Source organism: Homarus americanus, unplaced genomic scaffold, assembly GCF_018991925.1.
Source record: "Homarus americanus isolate GMGI-L3 unplaced genomic scaffold, GMGI_Hamer_2.0 scaffold34921, whole genome shotgun sequence".
NCBI classification, from domain to species: domain Eukaryota; kingdom Metazoa; phylum Arthropoda; class Malacostraca; order Decapoda; family Nephropidae; genus Homarus; species Homarus americanus.
In genome coordinates this window covers 21,686,893-21,708,552 of record NW_024741901.1, presented here as the reverse complement: position 1 = coordinate 21,708,552, position 21,660 = coordinate 21,686,893, and the positions used below count along the sequence as shown (strand labels likewise).

Genomic DNA, 21,660 nt, shown 5'->3' with positions numbered 1-21,660 from the left:
ACTAGTACTGGAGGGTGTCTGGAGGGTGTTAGTACTGGAGGGTGTTAGTAATCTGTCAGTACTGGAGGTAGTACGTACTGGAGGGTGTCAGTACTGGAGGGTGTTAGTACTGGAGGGTGTTAGTACTGGAGTACTGGAGGTGTCAGTACTGGAGGGTGTGAGTACTGGAGGTGTTAGTACTGGAGGTGTGGTCTGGACAGTGTACTGGAGGTGTCAGTACTGGGGTTGTTAGTACTGGTGTCGTACTGGAGGGTGTTAGTACTGGAGGGTGTTAGTACTGGAGGGTGTCAGTACTGGAGGGTGTTAGTACTGCTATAGTGGCACCAGTCTAGGGGTTGTCGAGGTAATGGTGAAAGTCAATTACTGTATAGTACTGTGCTCATATTTTGTCACCAGACTCCTATACTGTTGAGGTGATGTAGTGAATCAATGTTGGTGTACTGAGGGACACAGTGTTACAGTAATGTAGTGAGTCATACAGTGTTAAGGTAGTGTAGTGAGTCATATAGTGTTAAGGTAGTGTAGTGAGTCACACACAGTGTTTTAGGTAGTGTAGTGAGTCACACACTGGTGGTGTAGTGGAAACATTGCACAAGATCATCGCAAGTGGAACAAAACGTTGGGAGGCAATAGTGAGGGAGCTCCTGACTGCGTGTGCACACACACACACACACACACTGACCATAAGAGTCAGTGTAGTGTGAGGTGTCGTGGTGAGAGGGCGAGGAGGTGATGGTGCTCCTGGGCTGGTGCTGTACACACACACACACCTCACCTCACCTATTGTTCACTGTTCACCATACTGGATCTAATGTTCCTCTAACCTCCTCTTATTTGGTCTATGACTGTTGAGCTGTTCATCACAAAAGAGTGAAAACAGTGTGCAGTTGGTAAAGTGGTCACCAGGCTGTTAACATGTTTGGCGTGCTTGTGTTACGAGGTGGACGTTCATCTCCACAACATGTGATGCTGCTGACCTCCCACACTTGATGTAGTGATACTATAGGGTGGTCATTATCCTCACAGAACTATAGGGTAGTCGTTATCCTCACAAAATAGAGTGGTCATTATCCTCGTAACACTATAGGGTAGTTCACACCAGCTGTTTTTAATCATTATTGAGGTGATAAATTATCATGACAATGAAGATGATGTTAGTTGTGGGTGTTACTGTACACTTGTGCTGGTACTTCTTGTTGTAAACTACTTGAACAGTACAGTATATTATGCAGTTGGTGTACGTGTGCTGGTACTTTGTGCATATAAAGTAGAGGACTGACACGTGCACTTTGTACTTATGTGGTGTTGGTGCTGCAGTGCTAGTGAAATTTGGAGTTAACTTGGTGTTCAATATGTGGCATAGAAACAGAGATGGTACTGTTGTACGAAGAAGACAGTGAGGTGAAGAGTGTGTACAACATGAAGGTGCTGTTTGAAGTTGAAATTGATGTGTGATCAGAGTGATGTTGGTTGATATAGTGAAGGATGTACAGTATACAGTATGAACATTTGTGGTTTTAAGTAGTGGATAACACTGTTGTTCACCGTAGACAACAGCAGGCACTGTTATAGATAAAAATCGACTCTTTTGATCATCTACGTGAGAGGCATTTCGGTAAGGTGAATTAGGAGATTTTAAGATATATTACTCAGATTTTGTGTAATAATATATACATTAATGTTTTGTTGTGTTGTTATTTTTATGACTTATAGTAAAAAATAGTAGTGTATCATCAGCTATAAAACAACCACGTGTATGGACTCACACAGATTAATTTATCATATTGCCAAGTGTCCAGGGAACTTGGTCGGCAACTGTGTACATTCGCTGGCATAGAATACAATTATCACGTACAGTATTATGTGTTATTATGTATTGTCTCCATTGTTTTCTTTAAACAATCCAGTACAGGTATCAGTTTCCATTTTAGTCCTTGCAAGAATTTGAAAGTGAATCAAGGTCTACAATAATAGTAGTTGGTAGTTATGTTGGTGATAGTGGAATAATAGTTGGGGTGGTGATGATAGTAGTTAAGGTGGTAATGGTAGTAGTTGTGGTGGTAATGGTAGTAGCTGTAGTGGGGATGGTAGTAGTTGTAGTGGTGATGGTAGTAGTTGTAGTGGTGATGGTAGTAGTTGTAGTGGTGATGGTAGTAGTTGTAGTGGTGATGGTAGTAGTTGTCGTGGTGATGGTAGTAGTTTTGTTGATGGTACCTGGAGTAGATTTGGTAGCTGATGGTGGTGACAGAGGGGAGGCTCCTGGATGGTGGTGGAACCAGGTAATGGTAAAGGGGAGGGAGACATCAGGGTGGTGGAAGGGAGGGAGGCATGAGGGTGGTGGTGGTAGTGAGGGGAGGGAGGCATCAGGGTGGTGGTGGTGGTGAGGGAGGGAGGCAGGCATCAGGGTGGTGGTAGTGAGGGAGGGAGGCATCAGGGTGGTGGTAGTGGTAGTGAGGAGGGAGGCATCAGGTGGTGGTGGTAGTGAGGGAGGAGGCATCACAGGAGGCATCACGGTGGTGGTGGTAGTGAGGAGGAGGCATCAGGGTGGTGGTAGTGAGGAGGGAGGCATCAGGGTGGTGGTGGTGTAGTGAGGGGAGGAGGCATCAGGGTGGTGGGTGGTGAGGGAGGGAGGCATCACGGTGGTGGTGGTAGTGGGAGGTCATCAGGGTGGTGGTGGTGGTGAGGAGGAGGCATCAGGTGGTGGTAGAGGGAGGCATCAGGGTGGTGGTAGTGAGGGGGAGGCATCAGGGTGGTGGTAGTGGGAGGAGGCATCAGGGTGGGTAGTGGGAGAGGCATCAGGGTGGTGGTGGTAGTGAGGAGGGAGGCATCAGGTGGTGGTGGTAGTGAGGGGAGGCATCAGGTGGTGGTAGCAAGGGAAGGGAGGCATCAGGGTGGTGGTAGTGAGGGAGGGAGGCATCAGGTGGTGGTAGTGAGGAGGAGGCATCAGTGGTGGTAGGGAGGAGGCATCAGGTGGTGGTGGAAGGGAGGGAGGCATGAGGGTGGTGGTGGTAGTGAGGGGAGGGAGGCATCAGGGTGGTGGTGGTGGTGAGGGAGGGAGGCAGGCATCAGGGTGGTGGTAGTGAGGGAGGGAGGCATCAGGGTGGTGGTAGTGGTGGGAAGAGACAGCAGGGAGGCAACTTTCACCTAGTATCCTCATGACTGGTCAAGCTCTAGCACACACGCCCTCACCTTCTCCCTCCACTTCCCGTCCTCGAGCCTGCACCCTCTTCCCTCCACTCTCTCTCTGATCCATAATTAATTATCTATGCCATATTACAAATGTTTTGTGGTTTGTAAATACTGTACAATATACTGTAGATGAAAATGACCATGTGTACAGTATGTGTGGCTTAGTATAATAAAAATAAAAATATCCTGTAATATTAATATTATTATTATGACTGATGTGATAATATTAATATAATAAAAATATACTGCAATAATAATAACAATAACAGTAGAGTATTAAATAATATCACATGGACCTCCTTGCTTACACTCCTCATGCACTGTATTGTTATTATCAGCAGCATGTAGAAGGAGTACTGTACTGTATTATACATACAACCCTGTACTACCAATATGATGCTTAATGGCTTTATTCTTAAACACTCATTCCCTGTATCTCTCTCTCCTCCTACCCCACCTCCCTTATATCTCACACCTCCCCCTCCACTTCACCTGTAATTAGCTTCCCTTTCATCTCATCTTTGATTGTGGCAGCTGAGTGGTTACAAGGCTTGACTCCTGTCATAAGGGTCACTGGTTCAATCCCGGGGCAATCTTAGTTACCCAGCTGTATATGAGTACAGTACTTGTACTTGGTTTTATAGTTGGAGAAGGGAAGTTGGGCAAGTGCAGTGTTGGCCATGCTGCCTCCTTGTGCACAGAATGCTTATTATACAATGTGCTGTATCCACAGTGCTCCTCCTAATGAATGGTAATGCTTGTGGGACCCATTGTTAATTTTATCTCCTCTTCCTCTTCTACTTCCATGTTTATCTTCTCTTTTCTTTACCATCTACAGATTCTTCATGTTTTCCTCACACTTAATAAGGGTATGGGAAACATGCTGTAATGATTGAAGGGGGGAGGGGGAGAACCTGCTGAGGGGGTTGTTTTAGGGATTAAGTCAGTTGATTGTTGACCGTGGATTGATCTTAACGTTCCTTAATACTGTACTGTTATACTGTATTATGCTGTACCTACTGATGTGTCCAGCTATTGTTAACGCTTTTGTTTTAATGTTCAATCAGTCATTACCGTGCTAATGAGTAATATAATTTGATATTTGCTTCTTAAGCAAAATTGTCAAATGATGCCATGTTCTTTAAGACCATTTGTATAGTGTATGCTGTATATATCTATATGTGCAAAACTGTATATACTCGTATTTCTTTTTCTTACCCCCTTTCTCCTATCATTCGTTTTTTCAACTCCCTCTTCCCTTATTTTATTCTTTCTCTTCCCCTGTTTCACTGTCTAATTTCTCAGTTCACTGTCTAGCTTTCCATTAAAGGGGGTCCTCGGGTTACGAACGGGTTCCATTCCTGAGGACGTTCTTAAGTCGGATTTGTATGTAAGTCGGAACACATGCTATGTGCATACTGTACTTACAGAACAACGTTTAAAATCTCACCATATCATAGTCTAAGTCCTTATATATGTCTAAACTCACTTAATTTAAGACAAAAGAAGAAATAGAATGACAAAATACAATAAATGAAAGTAAAAAATAAGTCTTCGGGTAAATAAAATATACTGTAAATTTCAAGTTTAACCCCGTTCGTATTGGTGGGATTTCATAAGTCAGGGACCCCCTGCACTGTACTCTGTGTCTCTTCCTGTATTCCATATTCTTCCATTCATCCTCTTTTATTTTTATTTATTTTTTCATTATTGTACCTCCATTATTCTTTTCTTTAGTTTGTGTATTATATCTGTTTTATCTCCTCGCTTCTTTGTTTTCATCCATTTATTCTTTTCCCAATACAGTATGCACTTTGTTTACTTTGACCTTTATCTTTTCTTTTGTAATGCAGAAGATGTCTCATAGGTCATGCACTTTACTGTACAGGGTGTTTCATAGGTTGCTTATGAAAGGAAAATTAATACTCTTCCATTTTACTTTTTTCAGATGAGGGAATCATAACAGATCACCGAAGATAGCAGAGAAATTAGCAGCAGCAGAAAGAATTGGCTTATTAGTCATGTGTGGAAAGTCAGATGCTAAACAGTTGCAAAATAATTTAATTGACAATACCCAGGCATATGAGCATTGTTTATTAAATTTTTTGCAGGTGATCGGTGTGTAACAACTGGTTTTCCATAAGTAAATATTGTATAAAGCTTTTCCTCAGTGTTAATTTCTCTGCTATCTTTGTTGATTTGTTATGATTCCATCATCTGAAAAAAATAATTAGTATGGTGCACAATCTATGAGACACCCTTTGCAGTATGGTGCACAACTTATGAGACACCCTGTACAGTATGGTGTGGGGCCTATGTGAAACCCTGTATACCTGTACAGTATCTCTCTCACCTCATTTTTTTCTTAAACTTATTAATATTTAATATAAAAAAGTAAGACATCCAGTTAGTGTGTTGTTTTTTCTTCATTTTGAGTAGCTTGCTCATTTCACTTACTAAAAAAAAAAGAAGATTATTTTTACACAGATCAGTACAATATTTCAGGTTTTTGAAGACATAGGATTTGAATGATGTTTAGAAAGTGTGAGTTGAAATTTAGTAAAAACTGGATTTAAAAGGGAGGAGTGTATGGGTAGCTCTTCCAGTGGCACAAGTAACCCATCATGCGAGGGTGGGGAACTCCTGCCCATCCATCCCAGGGAGCACAATGCCCATCATCATCATCATCAACCACTCCTGCAGCAACGCCTCTGGTCATGACAGCTTCTCAGCATCACCGTGTATCTCGCAGCAAAAGGAAACATACTGTTGTCTTTAAGGTATTGACTCTTAGGTTTGAGTCGTATCAGTTTAAAAATCATCACCTTTCAACTGCAGTTTTGTCTTAAGGTAGTTGATGCATTGTAACTTTTGCAGTACTGTGAGGAGATGAATGAGCTGAATGAGGCAGCTAATAACCGACCACGTAGTGCACTGATACACTCCATCCAGCAGGAGAATAGACACATCAGACAACTTCAACAGGTGAGTTTTGGATTAGTCTATTCTTCACACAAAGCTGCCAACCAAAATTCATTTATACCCTGAACTAACACTTTTTGTAATATCCTGCTGTTGGGTGCATTCCTGTGTCATATAACTTCCATCAGTTTACCTTGGTAAATAGATTTGACAGTAACACTTGTCTGATCTCTTCCTGTCCTACTTGTTGAAATTACCCGTACAATTAAAGTTTTGATACTTTTGCTGTCAAGTGTTGGATGATATGAAGAAAAATGCTACATGATTTTCTTTTTGCAGGAAAATAAAGAATTACGACTAGCGCTTGAAGAACACCAGAATGTTATGGAATTGATAATGTCCAAATACCGGCAACAGGTAGCTAAATTAGTGACAGTTAACTCAAAACAGATGCAACCCAACACTCAGGAACAGGCTAAGGTGAGTTTATTAGTATCAGTGAGTTGGATTGGTGGAAAAACTTAAGGATTGGCAATTACTTGCTTGCATTACTGTATGGAATACAGGGTAGTGTATACGGATGGACCTCTGAATACTTGAAATTCTAAAGATCGGAAAGCTATAAAATTCAGATGATTTCTGGCTGGGACTTTAAATTCCAAAACTTGGAAATTTCTTTGTGTGTACTGTAATTCCAATATTGCACAAGTACAGTACACCTGCACATTACATTATTGTACTACTCATATTTTTTCTTTTGTCTATTATTATTATTTTTTTCCAATGCTTGTGTCTGTTACAGTACAGTAGTGTATTATACAGTATAGTGTATTTATACACTGCATTAATTATTATCTTTGTTTATTTAAGTTGGTAAATTTTCTGTTGTACACATAATATACAGTACAGTTATATAAAGTACATTGTACACCCACTACAAAATTATTCGGCACCCTTATGGCGTGATACAATATGACACGGGTGCCGAATAATTTTTTAGTGGGTACCTTATTTTTTGGCTTAAAAGACGCACTTTTTATGACAAAAATATACCTCGAAAATTACCATGCGTCTTCCAGGATGCTAGTCGATGAGTTGTAGCAGAGGTTTTTGAAATCAGCCCCTTACAAAGACTGTTACCTCATTACAGTACTTAACAATTACAAGTATTCTCTATACAGTACTATAAAACTATTGATTTAACTAATATTGTTGATATATTGCAAAAAAATAAAAATAAACCCTTGCTGCTGTGTGGTTTGTTTACTAATGGCAGTGGTGCGGCAGCGCCATCTATTGAGGAATTGCTAAAGGTTGTCTGCTGGTCTCAAATGCAGGAATGTTTGTTTCTTTATATGTAGGCTCTCATATTTGGACACCTATTTACAGTAGGCTCTCATATTTGGATTCCCATTTAGACTGTAAAATCTTCCAAATTTAAATACACCGTCATCCAAGTAAAAACACACACACACAACAACATTGGCTGTCATTATGTTTTCAACTTTATTACCACTGGTGGGTAGATATTTTTTTTTAATTCAGAAACATTAATTAAAATATATATGAACAGTAATTTAGTGTTGCTTTCATATTCTTATGTAGAGTAATGATGATATGTTTACACATGTGTTCACTTACATACGTGATCTCTCTTTTTTTTTACCCTTTATTTTTAGCTACTTCCATTGTTCCATTTATTAACATTAAATAACATTACTTAAAACAACCATACTAATTTTACTACAGCTACAACCAGGGTCTTATTTTCTTTAGTTTTATATGTAGAACCAATCAGTCACTGGTTTTGTAAACAACAAAAATAATGACGTCTTGTCTCCATGTGTTTTAATATTTTTCGTATTATTAATGAATTGTATTGTTCAATTTGCACACATAAACAATAATTCAATCAAAAAGAAATTCAGAAACATTAATTAAAACATATATGAACAGTAAATAAGTGTTGCTTTCATATTCTTATGTAGAGTAATGATGATATGTTTACACATGTGCTCACTTACATACGCGATCTCACTTTTTTTTTTACCCTTAATTGTTAGCTACTTCCATTGTTCCATTTATTAACATTAAATAACATTACTTAAAACAACCATACTAATTTTTCTACATTAATTTTAATACAGCTACAATGGAGGACTTATTTTCTTCAGTTTTATAATTATGTAGAACCAATCAGTCACTGGTTTTGCAAAAAACACGTTGTTTTTTTTACATTTATTTTGTTTTTAAATAAAGATTTTCTGTTTTATATAGACGTTGATATACATGTTTACATTTGCTTACCTTCTACCGTTGGAAAATATTTCCCATCGTTGTCATACCGACAAAAACAAGAGAAAGAATGTAAACACTACAGCCCCTAAGATGTGGAGGTGACCAGGTGTATAAAATGAGCACTGTATTAAAGATTTCACCTTCTTATACAGATTTTTTTTTAAATTGATGAAAATGAACGACTGATAAGCAGTTCTTAAGTGATGATATTCAAAGAGGTGTGTGTACTTGTGCCAAAAGGGCTGTATATCAAGCAACGGTTTCACTGGTGTCAGTAGTAGGGAGGTACCGGGTACTACTGGCTGGGAAGATATTGGTAGACCCTGCTGCCATATGGCATCACGAAAATTGTGACCAAGTCCCAGGTTGCTCATCCGACTTTCTGCCACATTTACACACAATTGCAGGGTCTCAATTGTTTCTCTTACTTTGACAACACAACATACATACTGTATATTGTTTCTCACTCTTGATTTTTTTTTCATTTTTGTATTTATTATTATTATTATTATTATTATTATTATTATTATTATTATTTTTATTATTATTATTATTTTTATTATTATTATTATTATTATTATTATTATTACTACGCCCTCTTATTATTACATTTTCGCCCCCTAGGCCCTAATGTGGGTCAGTGACCTGTGCCCAGGTGGGCTAATACCTGAAAAAAAAAATAAGAATTTCATTTCCAAAATCAGGGTGCGCCTTCCACGATGCAGTGTCTTCTAAGCCGAAAAATACGGTATACACATAATATGTTAGTTTATTCCATAATTTAAAAAATCAAAAGAGGTTCGGTCTCAATCAGCTTGAATTTTAGAGGTCCTCGCTTAACGTCGTGGTTACGTTCTTGTAAAACACAACGTTAACTGAATCAAATTTTCCCCATAAGAAAGAGATAAAATACGCTAGTTACGTTCCCCAGCTTCCCTTTGCCCCATAAAATACATTACATATACAGTATACATAAATTCAATGGAATTTTATAGAAAATATATATTATACATCCCAAAAGATAATTGAACTAAATTGATGTTTAATTAATAAGATAATACAATCATTTTGTATTGTACTGACTGATGGGCAGAGGTGGAGCAAGTGTGTGGTGGGTAGTGGAGAGGAGGAGGAGGGTGGTGAGTCACTGAGACCAGGAGGGGGCTCCCCTTCCCACTCTGACTGGGGTTCCCCCTTGGCTGCTGTTTGCTCTTCCTCACTAGCATCACTAACACTAACCATTTTGAATGGTTATAGTGCAGCATTTATAGCAAAAACCTTTAAGCACTCACCTACGCTGTGGAAGCTTAACAAAGACTGGGGAGAAAATGCTTGGGGACGCTGTGATGCTCCGCAAGAGAGCGTAGCGTGCCAAGATGAGAGAGGGTGGCGCGTCATACAAAGTAGTCTGTGTTGGGTGACGTTATGACGAATCGGTTGGGTCGTAAAACAACGTTGTCGGGATTTTGGGTATCTAAAGATTGGCAACGTTAACAATGTTAAGCGAGGACTGGGTGTATGTGCACAGATATTCACAAATACAAACTTAAAAACATGTTTGGTTTTCTTGTTGGCACGGAAAACATTTTTAAAACATAATTGTTTAACCCTTAGGCCCCGGATGACATTCCAGAACGTCTGACCAGCGTGCCCCGGGTGACGTTCCTAAACGTCCGCCTGTTTTCGCCACTTTTTTTTTTATACAGTCAACCCTCACTTTACGCGGTCCCACATTCCACGTTTACGCGGTACCCTGCTGAAACCGGAATGCTCACATTCCGCGGTGCGTGTACCCCTTTACCCGGAGAGCGGCTGGCGGTCATCTCGCGCCGCGCCATTTTTGGATCCAAACCTCCCGCCATCTCTCCCGCCCTCTCCCGCCATCCGCCATGTTGTGTAAGCGGCGCGAGTAGGTTGCGCAGTGTGTGTCTTTGTTGCGTTATCAGTGACGTCATATGACGTATCGGACTGTAATTGGGCCATGCATCCTTACCTCCCTCCGCTGCTAGCTGTGATTGTTTTAAAGTGATATGACGTGTCCACCCGCGGGAGGGAGGGAGGGAGGGAGGAAAGACGACGCTTGACCTAGCCGCGGCAGTTTCATCCCTCCAGGCCACACCGTGTAATCGTGCATCCATTGTTCTGTAAAATGGCTTCCGCTGGACCACCGTCCCCAGAGAGAAACCTTTCCGTACCTGGACCCAGCCGCCCTAAGCCAAAGAAGACACGACGTTCCTTAAGCTAAGAAATTAAGTATAAGATCATACAAGAGTTGGAGAAAGGAACAAGACAGGTTGATCTCGCGCGCCAGCATGGTGTTAACGAGTCTACGATCAGGACAATTAAGAAGGATGCAGCCAAGATAAAGGAGCACATGAACATCACAAAGTCTACAGGTGCTTCTATGATCAAGTATTTCCACAACCAGGTGCTTCTCAAGACGGAAAAATTACTTGTGAGCTACTTGGTGCATCAGGCGCGACGGAACATGGCGGTGGACACGGGCTCTGTTAAGGAGTACGCACGTGAACTGTATGCTGCAGTGTCACGAAAGATAGGAATTACAGAGCCCAAACCCTTTAATGCTTCCTCTGGGTGGTTACAGAGGTTTAAGAAGAGGAACAAGATCACCAATATCAACAATGGTGGTGAAGAAGCTAGTGCTGACCGTGTTGCGGCTAGGGAATTTCCTCCGTTTTTACGTGAGATTATGGAGGAAGGACAGTACACCGACGACCAGGTGTTTAACATGCACGAATCTGGTCTTTTTTGGAAAAAGCTACCTTCCAAGACCTTCGTTATGAAGAATGCCAGCAAGATTCGGGGCTGGAAGTTGCAGAAGGAGCGCATCACCGTCCTGTTTACCACCAATGCCTCCGGTACCTGTAAGCTCAAGTTATCGGTGATCCACACAGCACGCAAGCCGCACGCCTACAAGAGCATGGACATGACCAAGCTAAATGTCCACTGGCTGACCGCACGTAAGGCGTGGATGTTCTCTACACTGTCCCTCTCCTGGTTTGATGACTGTTTCGTTCCCGATGTGAAGAAATTCTGTGAGCAACAGAATGTGCCATTCAAGATTTTGTTGCTGCTTGACAACGCACCAGGACACTCGCCCCTACTGTTAGATCGTCACCCCAACGTTAAAGTGGTCTTCCTTCCTCCCAACACTACGTCTATATTACAGCCCATGGACCAAGAGTTAATCTGTAATGTAAAAGCTGCATTCTCTACTAAAAAATTCAAGCTCCTGAACGACTACACCAACACCAGGGAAGAGTTGCGTAACCTGAGTGACACCACCAACGATAGCAAGAGCGAAGACGACGAGGATCAACAGTTGGCAGAGCAACAAGTACTTTTAAAACAATTCTGGAGAATATTCAACATCAAGAAAGCTGTGGACTTCTTGGTGGAGGCATGGGATCAGCTGTCTGTAGCAACTGTTCGTCACGCATGGAGATATGTGTTGCAAGGCATTCCGGCCGTTAGGCAGAGTCAATCTGTAACTGGTGAGGTTCAGACTGTTGCAGTAGCAGTGGACCTTGCCAGAGAAGCTGCGCAGAGTGTTACAGCTGCAGGCTTCTCCGAGACCACCAACGACGACATCCTGGAGGTGATAAGGGATCCTGATGTGACTACCGACGAGATGGTAGATGATGATGACGTCAGTGAAGAGGCAGGTGGTGCGTCATCCCAAGAAGAACACCGCTTATCCCATAGCAATGTTAGGGGTGCCATCGAGTGTATCGAGAAAGTCAAGCTCCTCCTTTCCGACGACCCTGACGCAAACAGGTATGAAATCTTCACTACCCAGCTGTTGCAGACTATGGAGCCCTACATCAAGGTTTATCACGACAACATAAACACCAGCCGTCAGCAAAGCATAACAGAGCTCTTCGCCCGCAACCCACCACAGCCAGCCCAAGCCAGTGATAGTGACAGAGGTAGGGACAGTGATGATGACTTTGAGGGATTTGTCAGGGAGGCCCTGACAAGTGTGGATGACAGTGATGGTGACTCACCTGAGGGCCAGTAGCCTGCCCTCTGCCTCGGAACCAGCCTCCATTCCCGTACGCCGACCCATCTCTTCTACTAGCGTAAGTGTTAACCCCAACCTTTATTTTTCCTAACTTAACCTTTATTTTTCCTAACCTAACCTCTTCTATATTAATTTTGTGTGCATACCATCATAAAGTTAAGATAATATTTTTACTACAACATAGTTGTGTGTCGTCAAAAAGTGGAGTTTGGGGGTCGGCCCGGTCTCTATTTCAATTAATCCCATATGTTATGTTGTTCACTTTACGCGTTTCTCACTTTATGCGGGCCGCCGTGGGTTGAATTAACCGCGTAAAGTGAGGGTTGACGGTAATTAATTTGGGAAAAGTTTATTTTTTATCGGTTTATCCCCATGTGGGGGATGGGTGTTGTTACTGCCAGCATCACCCTAACCCGGGGCTTAAGGGTTAATGGTTTAAAAAGATATTTGTAATATTTTGCTGTTATAAAATATATATTAAAACTTTTGTAATACAATATTGGGTAAAATTTCAGATTATGAAAGACATTTACGAATAAATATGACGCATGTCTCACCATAGGCTGCGACCACCAGCCTCAAGGGTAATAATGCTTAATAATTTCCCCATACTTCAGCTTGCAGCACAAATAGAGAGAATAAGTGAAATGGTGGCAGTGATGAGGAAAGCTGCATCACTCGGAGATGATGAAAGTCAACAGCAGCAGAGACTCATCACAGCGTTGGCTACTGAGAATAAGGTAATCCATATTACAGAGAAATATGACTCACACTTGTAAACAAAGTACAACACAAAATTGTGAATTCATACATATTGTATAAGCAAATATATTTTTTTTTGCAACTCTCCTCAGCCACTGATTGTCCTAGACAAGATTTTGCCACAGAATATGGCATGAACATCTCAAAACCTTCATCTACCATGACGCTATAGCACAGTGTTTATAAAGAAAACAAAGTAAAAAGACTTGAGGTACATAACACACATTGTTAGTTTGTGTCAATAACTAGAATGATAATTTGTATTTGTTTGCATCCCTTTTGATGGTTGTGATTGTAGAGTCTTTGACATAATGCTCTGGACTAACTTGCTAAAGGAGTTGACCTCTGCAAGTCTGTTCCCTCTCTCTCTTGACAAAAACAAGAAAAAAAATTAAACTGAGGTAAATTGCTGGCTCATTCCTTATGTCACATTTGAACATCAGAATGTACTCTTTTATGCTAGTTATATCTGATTCTGTGCATTGATTAGTAATTTACTACTGTATACAACAAATAGTGAAACAGGAATAAGTGGTAAGCAGCAGCAGGGAGTGTCAAAGAAAGACGTTAATAAATTATTGATCTTTTGACGAGTATTTTTGGGGGAGTCGATACTATACAAGGCCTATACACTGTACTGTAGCACTATATTATATGTAAGTGGTAAGAATTTTTGTAATGGATGATCTCAAGGTTCTTGGACTTGAACTTTTTTGTTTCATTGCACAGCCCTTTTAGAAGAGGGTTTACTGTACAGTATAGGGGCATTATTGAGCCAATATTACTATATGGATTTGAATTATGGATTTTGAATATTATAAAAAGATATAAGTTAAACATTTTGGGCTGAATAATATGCCAGATGAATTTGATATAAAGATTATAAAGTAAGGTTTGTTGAGAGAGAGAGAGGTGATCAGGGTTTGATAAGGTTGTGTAAACATATTGAGAAAATAAGGAATGAAAGTTTGGTAAAAAGTGTGTTTAATGCAGAACTGAGTTGTAGGAGAGGGGAAAATTACTGGACTAGAGAGGAAGGATAACCTGGAAGCATTGGTGTGCACGTATGATCAGAAAGCACATCATCTATCTAGTAATATTTGAGGCTGAACTTTGCTACTGAGCGTTGGATGATGAATTATAATAAGTAAGAGACAAAATCTAGTAAAAAATCATTGAGGTGTATTGTGAAAGGTGAACACGATAGCAGAACACACAAATACATGTAGTCTCACTTTTTAAGCGATATGCATTTCCGAAAAAGTGCAGTTTAGGTCAATTTTCGTACATTGGTTACTCATTCAGTGGGACCCTATATTTGTATGTTACAGTGGTAAAAAAAACTGAATGATGGTAAATGGTGGGAGTCTTGTGTTGCTCTTGTTTTTATCCACATTTTACCATGGAGAAATATGCTTGCAAGAGTGAGAAAAAAATTTGAACCCCAAACAATCATTCTCAGTCCATTTTCTCTTTCTTTCTATTGTCAGATGTATTCTGTTCATGATTATTTGCTTTCTCTCTCTCCTAATGTTTCTAAAGTTCATAAGTCAACATCTGTTGGATAAATCTTCATTCTTTTCACACTGGTACTCATGAATTTAGCCTTGGACTGAATGTTTGTAAACCTAAACATTATTCAGGTAAAGAACATGATGGGCAAAAAAGATTTTTAATTAAAAATTTTTTTTATGCGTGTTTGTGTGTGTAAGTAAAGGTTGTCACAGTTAAATGATGTGATTAGTGTGAAATTTCAAACAGTTACATAAATAGATATTTTGTTTAAAACTGGTTATTATGGATTATTAACATATCAGAGTAAAAGTGAATTTCTGAATACAGTGATGATAATGCACACAAATGGATCAATCATCTAAACAAAAAATTCTTTCAACAGGGTTTAAGGGAAATGCTCAACATTGCCAGCCTTTCTGGTTCCCTCCAGCCTGCAACTTCTGCTGTTGATGCTGGCACACAGACTGAAAAAGATTCACCCAAGTGTGAAGAACAAAGTACATCACAAGATCAAGAACCTGTTGAGCCTACAAGTCTACAGGAAGAAGAGAAAACATCTTTAGAATCTCACAAGAATACAGAATCATGATGAATCTTAAATAAATTTAATAGTAATATTCTTGCCTTTCTTCTTATGCTCTCTATGTTCAGAGGGACATGAAAATTGTCTTTGAACTTAGGATGGTAAAGCAAATTGCCATTTAAGAAATTTTTTCTTCCAACTGACAAAGTTTAGCAGCAATTGAACTTTTAGATGTGTGAATGAAACGGAGTTAAGTGTTTCAAGAACTGAAACTAAAGTGATAACTATGTAATATTTGAAGAAAATTTATAGCTAGAGTGCACATGTCAGTCTTGACAGCAGGTACAGACTGGTATCTGAGAATTGCTCTCAAACCCATATGCATCAAGATGATTTTTTCCGCTCTGGCTTGTATTGAAATGAAATACAAAAAGTCAAGTTAGTGACAAGCATAACAAAGGTTTTTATTAAATGTTTCAGAAGATTATTGTTAAATTTCAAGCCTTGTATATAGTTGTTTAGCCAGAGCATAAACTAAGTAGCTAGCTCTTGTCACTCCAAATCTCAATTGGTTCAGTTGATTCATTCTTTTAACAATAATGGAGTGGGTTATTTTGAGGTCTTGCTCTGAATCATATTTTGATTCATTGGTTTGTAAGATCTAAGAGACTTGGGAAGAAGAAGAGCTACATATTTTGTCCATATGCCCTCTCATAATGCGGATTGATGTACCCTCGTGCTAACTCAAACATTGGTTTCTTAGCTCAGTGATAAAAACACCTTAGCTTTTATATATTCACCTGATATTAGTTGTCACTTTTTAAATGTTCATGTACAGGAAACTATCAGCCATGATGGTATATCTGTCACAGATAAAACAAATAAGAAAATGCTGACAATTCACTTATAGATAATTTTTATAACTTAGAATGCTTTATCTTTCAATAACCTAATACTATTACAGTATGTCTTCTTTTTTTTTATTAAAAGTACTGTATCACTAATTTAGTCACAGGTCTAGTGAGTGGAAGAGAGAAACAGTTGTGTGAAAATGTTAATTTTGTATATTTTGTATATTAGTTATGGAAATTTTAGCATGTTTTGGAGAGTAAAATTTTATTAAAAATACAGTATCCATTAATAGCTGTCTGATTTTTCACCCACATTATCCTTATTTGTTTAACATTAGTGTACAGGTATATCATTAGCTATTATTTAATATTTACTACAAGGATATTCAAGTTTCACAGCAGAATTTTTATTAGATTTTATATCTTCATTGCTCACACTTTTGACTAATCTTAATTTCCTTTTGTAGATTTTGAGAGGAATAATCAAGTACTGTACTATTTATTTTATTGGAGTTACATAAATAAAATAAAATATTTTTAACATTGTAAATATGTGTATGTTTCTGTTTCATAATTCTGATTCCAAAGGATCAGCATCAGCTCATGTACTGTACATATGTTGATAACTTTTGTCACATCAATGCATGGATATTTACTGACCTTTACAAGTACAGCTGAATTCTAAATAAACCCATACTTCATGTTTATTATTTTTTGGCTTAAATGTGCATAAGTTATTAATTTTTATTTCTTATTTATTTATTTAATATTTTTTTTAATAACTGGAAGTTAATTTGGATGGCAAAGTAACCAATTGCACTGGAATATTAATATATTATTGAAACCACATGACCTACGTGTTAGTTACACTGATAATACTGCATGTTCTATGTATACTAGCTAATCAATCAGTAGCACCCACCTGGTCTGCCTGCTTATCATTCACTTGTTAGTACCACATGGTCTACTTGCTGGTTATAAGCTATAAATGCCATTTATTCTTCCTCCTATTAAAATATCATTCTTAAATGGTCCACCAGCTAATAAATATTACAACACAATTGATATATGTTGATATAGTTATCGGTTCCAGAGGTCTACTTATTTAGTGATGTGTCATCACCATCTAGGTAAATTGTGTGTTGAGATGTCACTACCATGTGGTATGAACATAGCACAGTCTGACTTTGGTTGACCTATTTGTACCCTGTGCTGTACTGATGTACTTGTTGGCTGACCGAATATATACAATTTGATAGTTTTTACTGTCGTCAGCCTTTGTTCTTTAAACATGTGAAGCAGTTTTATTGTCATCATGTGTTCAAATGTGGTAAAACTGATGAACTAATTCATTTATTAACATCCCCATATACTGTACTGTGAAAAGATTGTATCACTAAAAGTGCCATTTCCATTTATATGATGACATTGTCAATTCTTTACTTCTTGACGATTTTCTTAAGTTTATAATAAAATACTAAATTTTCAAAATGCTTTTGAGATTAACAACGTAATGTTTACAGTAATTTCAGTAATTCTAACCTCAAAGTTTTATCAAATCACGACCGAACTGAGGGTGTCCTGCCAGTTTATTAGGTGCTTTGTTTGATGTGTCACAACTCCTGCCAGCTGCTCTATAGCATATACCATTGTACTCCCATGACATCCAAGGTGTACCTCTCTCTCAAAATAAAGGCTTTAATTTGAAACTAACTTTCAATAATCCTAACAATTTTAAAGTTATATGAATACATTTCAATGTCTTTTTTTTCTGAATTAGAAATTCAATTTTGTTTTGAACACAACATATATCACATACACACACACACACATGCACCACACATGCATACACACATATATACCATAAATACACACACATATACAGTACTGTATCGTATATGCACATTGCACACACATACACTTCGTCACATGCACACACCTACTACACAAGCACGCACACACACACATACAAATCACACTACCCACCCACACACACACAAACATTACACAGAAACACACACACATACACACAATAGTGAGAAACAATCTATGTGTGTATGTTGTGTTTTCAAAGTAAGAGAAACAATTGAAACCCTGCAATTGTGTGTAAATGAGGCAGGAAATCAGATCAACAACCTGGGAATTGGTCACAATTTTTGTGTTGCCATATGGCAGCTGGTTCTACCATCAGACAATGCATTTATGTTTCCAATATCTTCTCAGGTGGTAGTACAGTACCTCCCTCCCTGTTTGATAGCTGCCTACTACCTGCTACCTACACTGGTCATCAACAACAACCAAATACAGTGTAAGAAAGACATTTACTTGGTGCAATAATGTATTACTACTGTGCTTCAACATATAGAGTACTTAAAGCGAACATTTAATATTGATGTTGTTACAATGTATTACTGTACTGTGCTTCAACATCTAAGATTGTAAGGTATCCAAGCATAGACCTGATGAAGAAGTTATTATGAATTATATAGTCTCATTATCTAAGGTCTTTGATGTTATACTCATAGTGTAACACTGTACTGCACTTCAATTCAACATCTAAGGTCCTTAAGTGCAGATGTCAACAATAAATATCAATAACAAATAGGAATTGAGGCACTGTGTTGCATTATACAGTATGTAAACTTAGTTGAATTACAATTTATTTTGTTTAAGCTTTAGCATATGCAGCAACAATTTTCTTCAATTACTTATTTAGCACAAAAAATAATAGAATAGATGGTAGGAAAGTAAGATCAGTCAAGGAACTAATTTTTTTTTGTATATCTAACTAAACCTAACAAACCCAAATTTTTTTACAAGACCCAACCTCACTTTCTACAAAACCCAACCTTACATTCAATAAAGAACAAACCTTACTCTATGAAACTCAACCTCTATAAAAATCTAAGCTCGCTTTCCAAATCTCAACCCTCCTTTATAAAGCCTAACCTCATTTTTTTTTACAAAACATCCTCTGTACAAAACCCAATCTCACTTTACAAAACAGATTATCTCTTTATAACAAAACCCAACCTTACTTTCTGCAAAACCCAACCTCACTTTCTACAAAACCCAACCTCACCTTCTACAAAACCCAAACTAACCTACAAAATTCAACCTCACTTTCTACAAAACCCAACCTCATTTTCTACAAAACTCAAACCCACTTTCTACAAAACCCAACCTCATTTTCTACAAAACTCAACCTCACTTTCTACAAAACCCAACCTCATTTTCTACAAAACCCAACCTCACTTTCTGCAAAATCCACCCTCACCTACAAGACCCAACCTCATTTTCTACAAAACTCAACCTCACCTACAAAACCAACCTCATTTTCTACAAAACTCAACCTCACTTTCTACAAAACCCAACCTTATGTTCTCTAAAACCCAATTTTAGTTTCTACAAAACCCAACCAAGTTTTTACAAAACTCACTTTACAAAACCAAACCTCACTTTACAAAACCCAACCTCACTTTCTACAAAACCCAACCTCATTTTCTACAAAACCCAAACTCACTTTCTACAAAACCTAACCTCACCTTCTACAAAACCCAACCTCATTTTCTACAAAACTCAACCTCAGTTTCTACAAAACCCAACCTCCCTTTCTTCAAAACCTAACCTCACCTACAAAACCCAACCTCACTTTCTACAAACCTAATCTCACCTACAAAACCAACCTCACTTTCTACAAAACTCATCCTCACCTACAAAATCCAACCTCACTCTTCAAAACCCCCCATGCGCTCCTCTCAGTCCCAGACCTCCATAAAATATCATGGTGTGAAGGTGTGGAACAACTTACCCCCACCCATCCGAGCAAAGACTACGCTCCCTTCCTTTAAATCATCTCTTCTGGAATGGGGTGGTAATATCGACATTATTTACCTAGATTTTGCCAAGGCTTTCGACAGTGTACCCCCACGAAAGGCTGAAAATCAAACTGGAAGGGTACGGAATTCGGGGAAATGTCCTAGCGTGGATAGAAGACTTTCTACGTGACCGCAAGCAGTGTGTGGCGATTAATGGCACAAAATCATCATCCATACCTGTCACAAGAAGGGGTACCACAGGGCAGTGTATTGGGTCTGCTGTTGTTTGTTTGTTTCATAAATGACATGCCTGACGTTGTACACTCCTCCATATAAATGTTTGCCGATGACGCCAAGTTATTTCGGGTAATCAAGAACCAAGTGGACTGTGAAGAGCTGCAGAAGGACCTCTGTGGGCTCCAAGAATGGTCAAAGAAATGACTGCTGAGATTCAATGTCACGAAGAGTAAGAGGATGCACCTGGGGCGTACCAACGGTAAGGAGGCGTATCATATGTCCCAACGGGATGAAGAAACTGCACTATTTGAGACTGAATGTGAGAAGGACCTAGGTGTGTATGTTGACAATGAGTTGAAGTTCTCGGGCCATTGCGAGAAGGTAAATCAGGCAAATAAATTATTGGGTCTTATAAGAAGGTCGTTCAGATATCTAGACGGTCCGTCCCTCGTAACGATCTTCAAGAGTGAAGTGCTTCCCCATCTGGAGTACTGTCACCCCGTTTCGTCCCCAGATATGCTAGGGACTGTCAGTTGGTTGAAAATGTTCAAAGGAGGGCCACCAGACTGATGCCTGCCCTTCGGCACCTCAGCTACCCTGAGAGATTGGAGTGCCTGAACTTGCCTAGCTTATACTACAGACGGGCAAGGGGTGACCTAATAGAGGTGTATAAGCATCTCAAGGGGCACTACTCAGTCGAGTGTCCTTACTTGGAGCTGGAGGATGCTCGCCCCACAAGGGGTCACAGCTCAAGATTGAAGAAGCCGCAAGTCCAGAAAACTGTTTGGGCAAACTTTTTCGGAGTGAGAGTTGTGAACTCTTTGAACAATCTACCAGAAAATGTTGTGACAGTACCAAGTGTGAGCTCTTTCAAGACAAGACTTGACCAACACTGGAACGGGTTCAGAAACATTCAGGAGCCGGTGCATGCCCAGTACTTGCCAACATTGCGTAACAGAGACGTGACCAATCGCCCAAGCGGCTAAACGAGCCAATCAGTGGTGAAGAGGATAAAAGTAAAAAAGTAAAAAAATGTCTTTTGTCTAAGTTTTGATATTTCTTGTTATACCTACTATATATACCTGCTCTTATTGTACCATCAAAACCGTTTTATCGGAAATTATCATGTAAATAGATAAGAAATTATCATTGCAATAAATATATTTAGGCTCTTATTGTACCATCAAAACCGTTTTATCGGAAATTATCATGTAAATAGATAAGAAATTATCATTGCAATAAATATATTTGGTAGGCGGCTGCCAAACAGGGAGGTACTACCACCTGGGAAGATATTGGAAGCATAATGTGTTGTCTAATGGTAGACCCTGCTGCCATATGGCATCACGAAAATTGTGACCAAGTCCCAGGTTGCTGATCTGACATTCTGCCTCATTTACACACAATTGCAGGGTCTCAATTGTTTCTCTACTCTTGACAACACAACATACATATATTGTTTTTCACTCTTGATCTTTTTTCATTTTAGTATTTTTTATG

At 39.1% G+C, this 21,660-nt stretch overlaps 1 protein-coding gene across 2 annotated transcripts in view; it reads left to right on the top strand.

Moving 5' to 3' along the window:
* Positions 1-17,814, top strand: part of LOC121876057 (FGFR1 oncogene partner 2 homolog) — a 32,204-nt gene extending 14,390 nt beyond the window's left edge. Inside the window, exons 1-5 of one of the 2 annotated variants that reach the window (XM_042380940.1) lie at positions 5,742-5,969; positions 6,067-6,174; positions 6,451-6,591; positions 13,072-13,194; positions 15,114-17,814. In XM_042380940.1, the coding sequence (XP_042236874.1) occupies positions 5,814-5,969; positions 6,067-6,174; positions 6,451-6,591; positions 13,072-13,194; positions 15,114-15,320 (735 nt within the window). In that variant the 5' untranslated portion in view covers positions 5,742-5,813 and the 3' untranslated portion in view covers positions 15,321-17,814. Of the gene's footprint in view, positions 1-5,741; positions 5,970-6,066; positions 6,175-6,450; positions 6,592-13,071; positions 13,195-15,113 lie in introns of those variants that run through there. The other variant, XM_042380941.1, reaches the window with a different exon arrangement.
* The last annotated feature ends 3,846 nt before the right edge of the window (positions 17,815-21,660 follow it).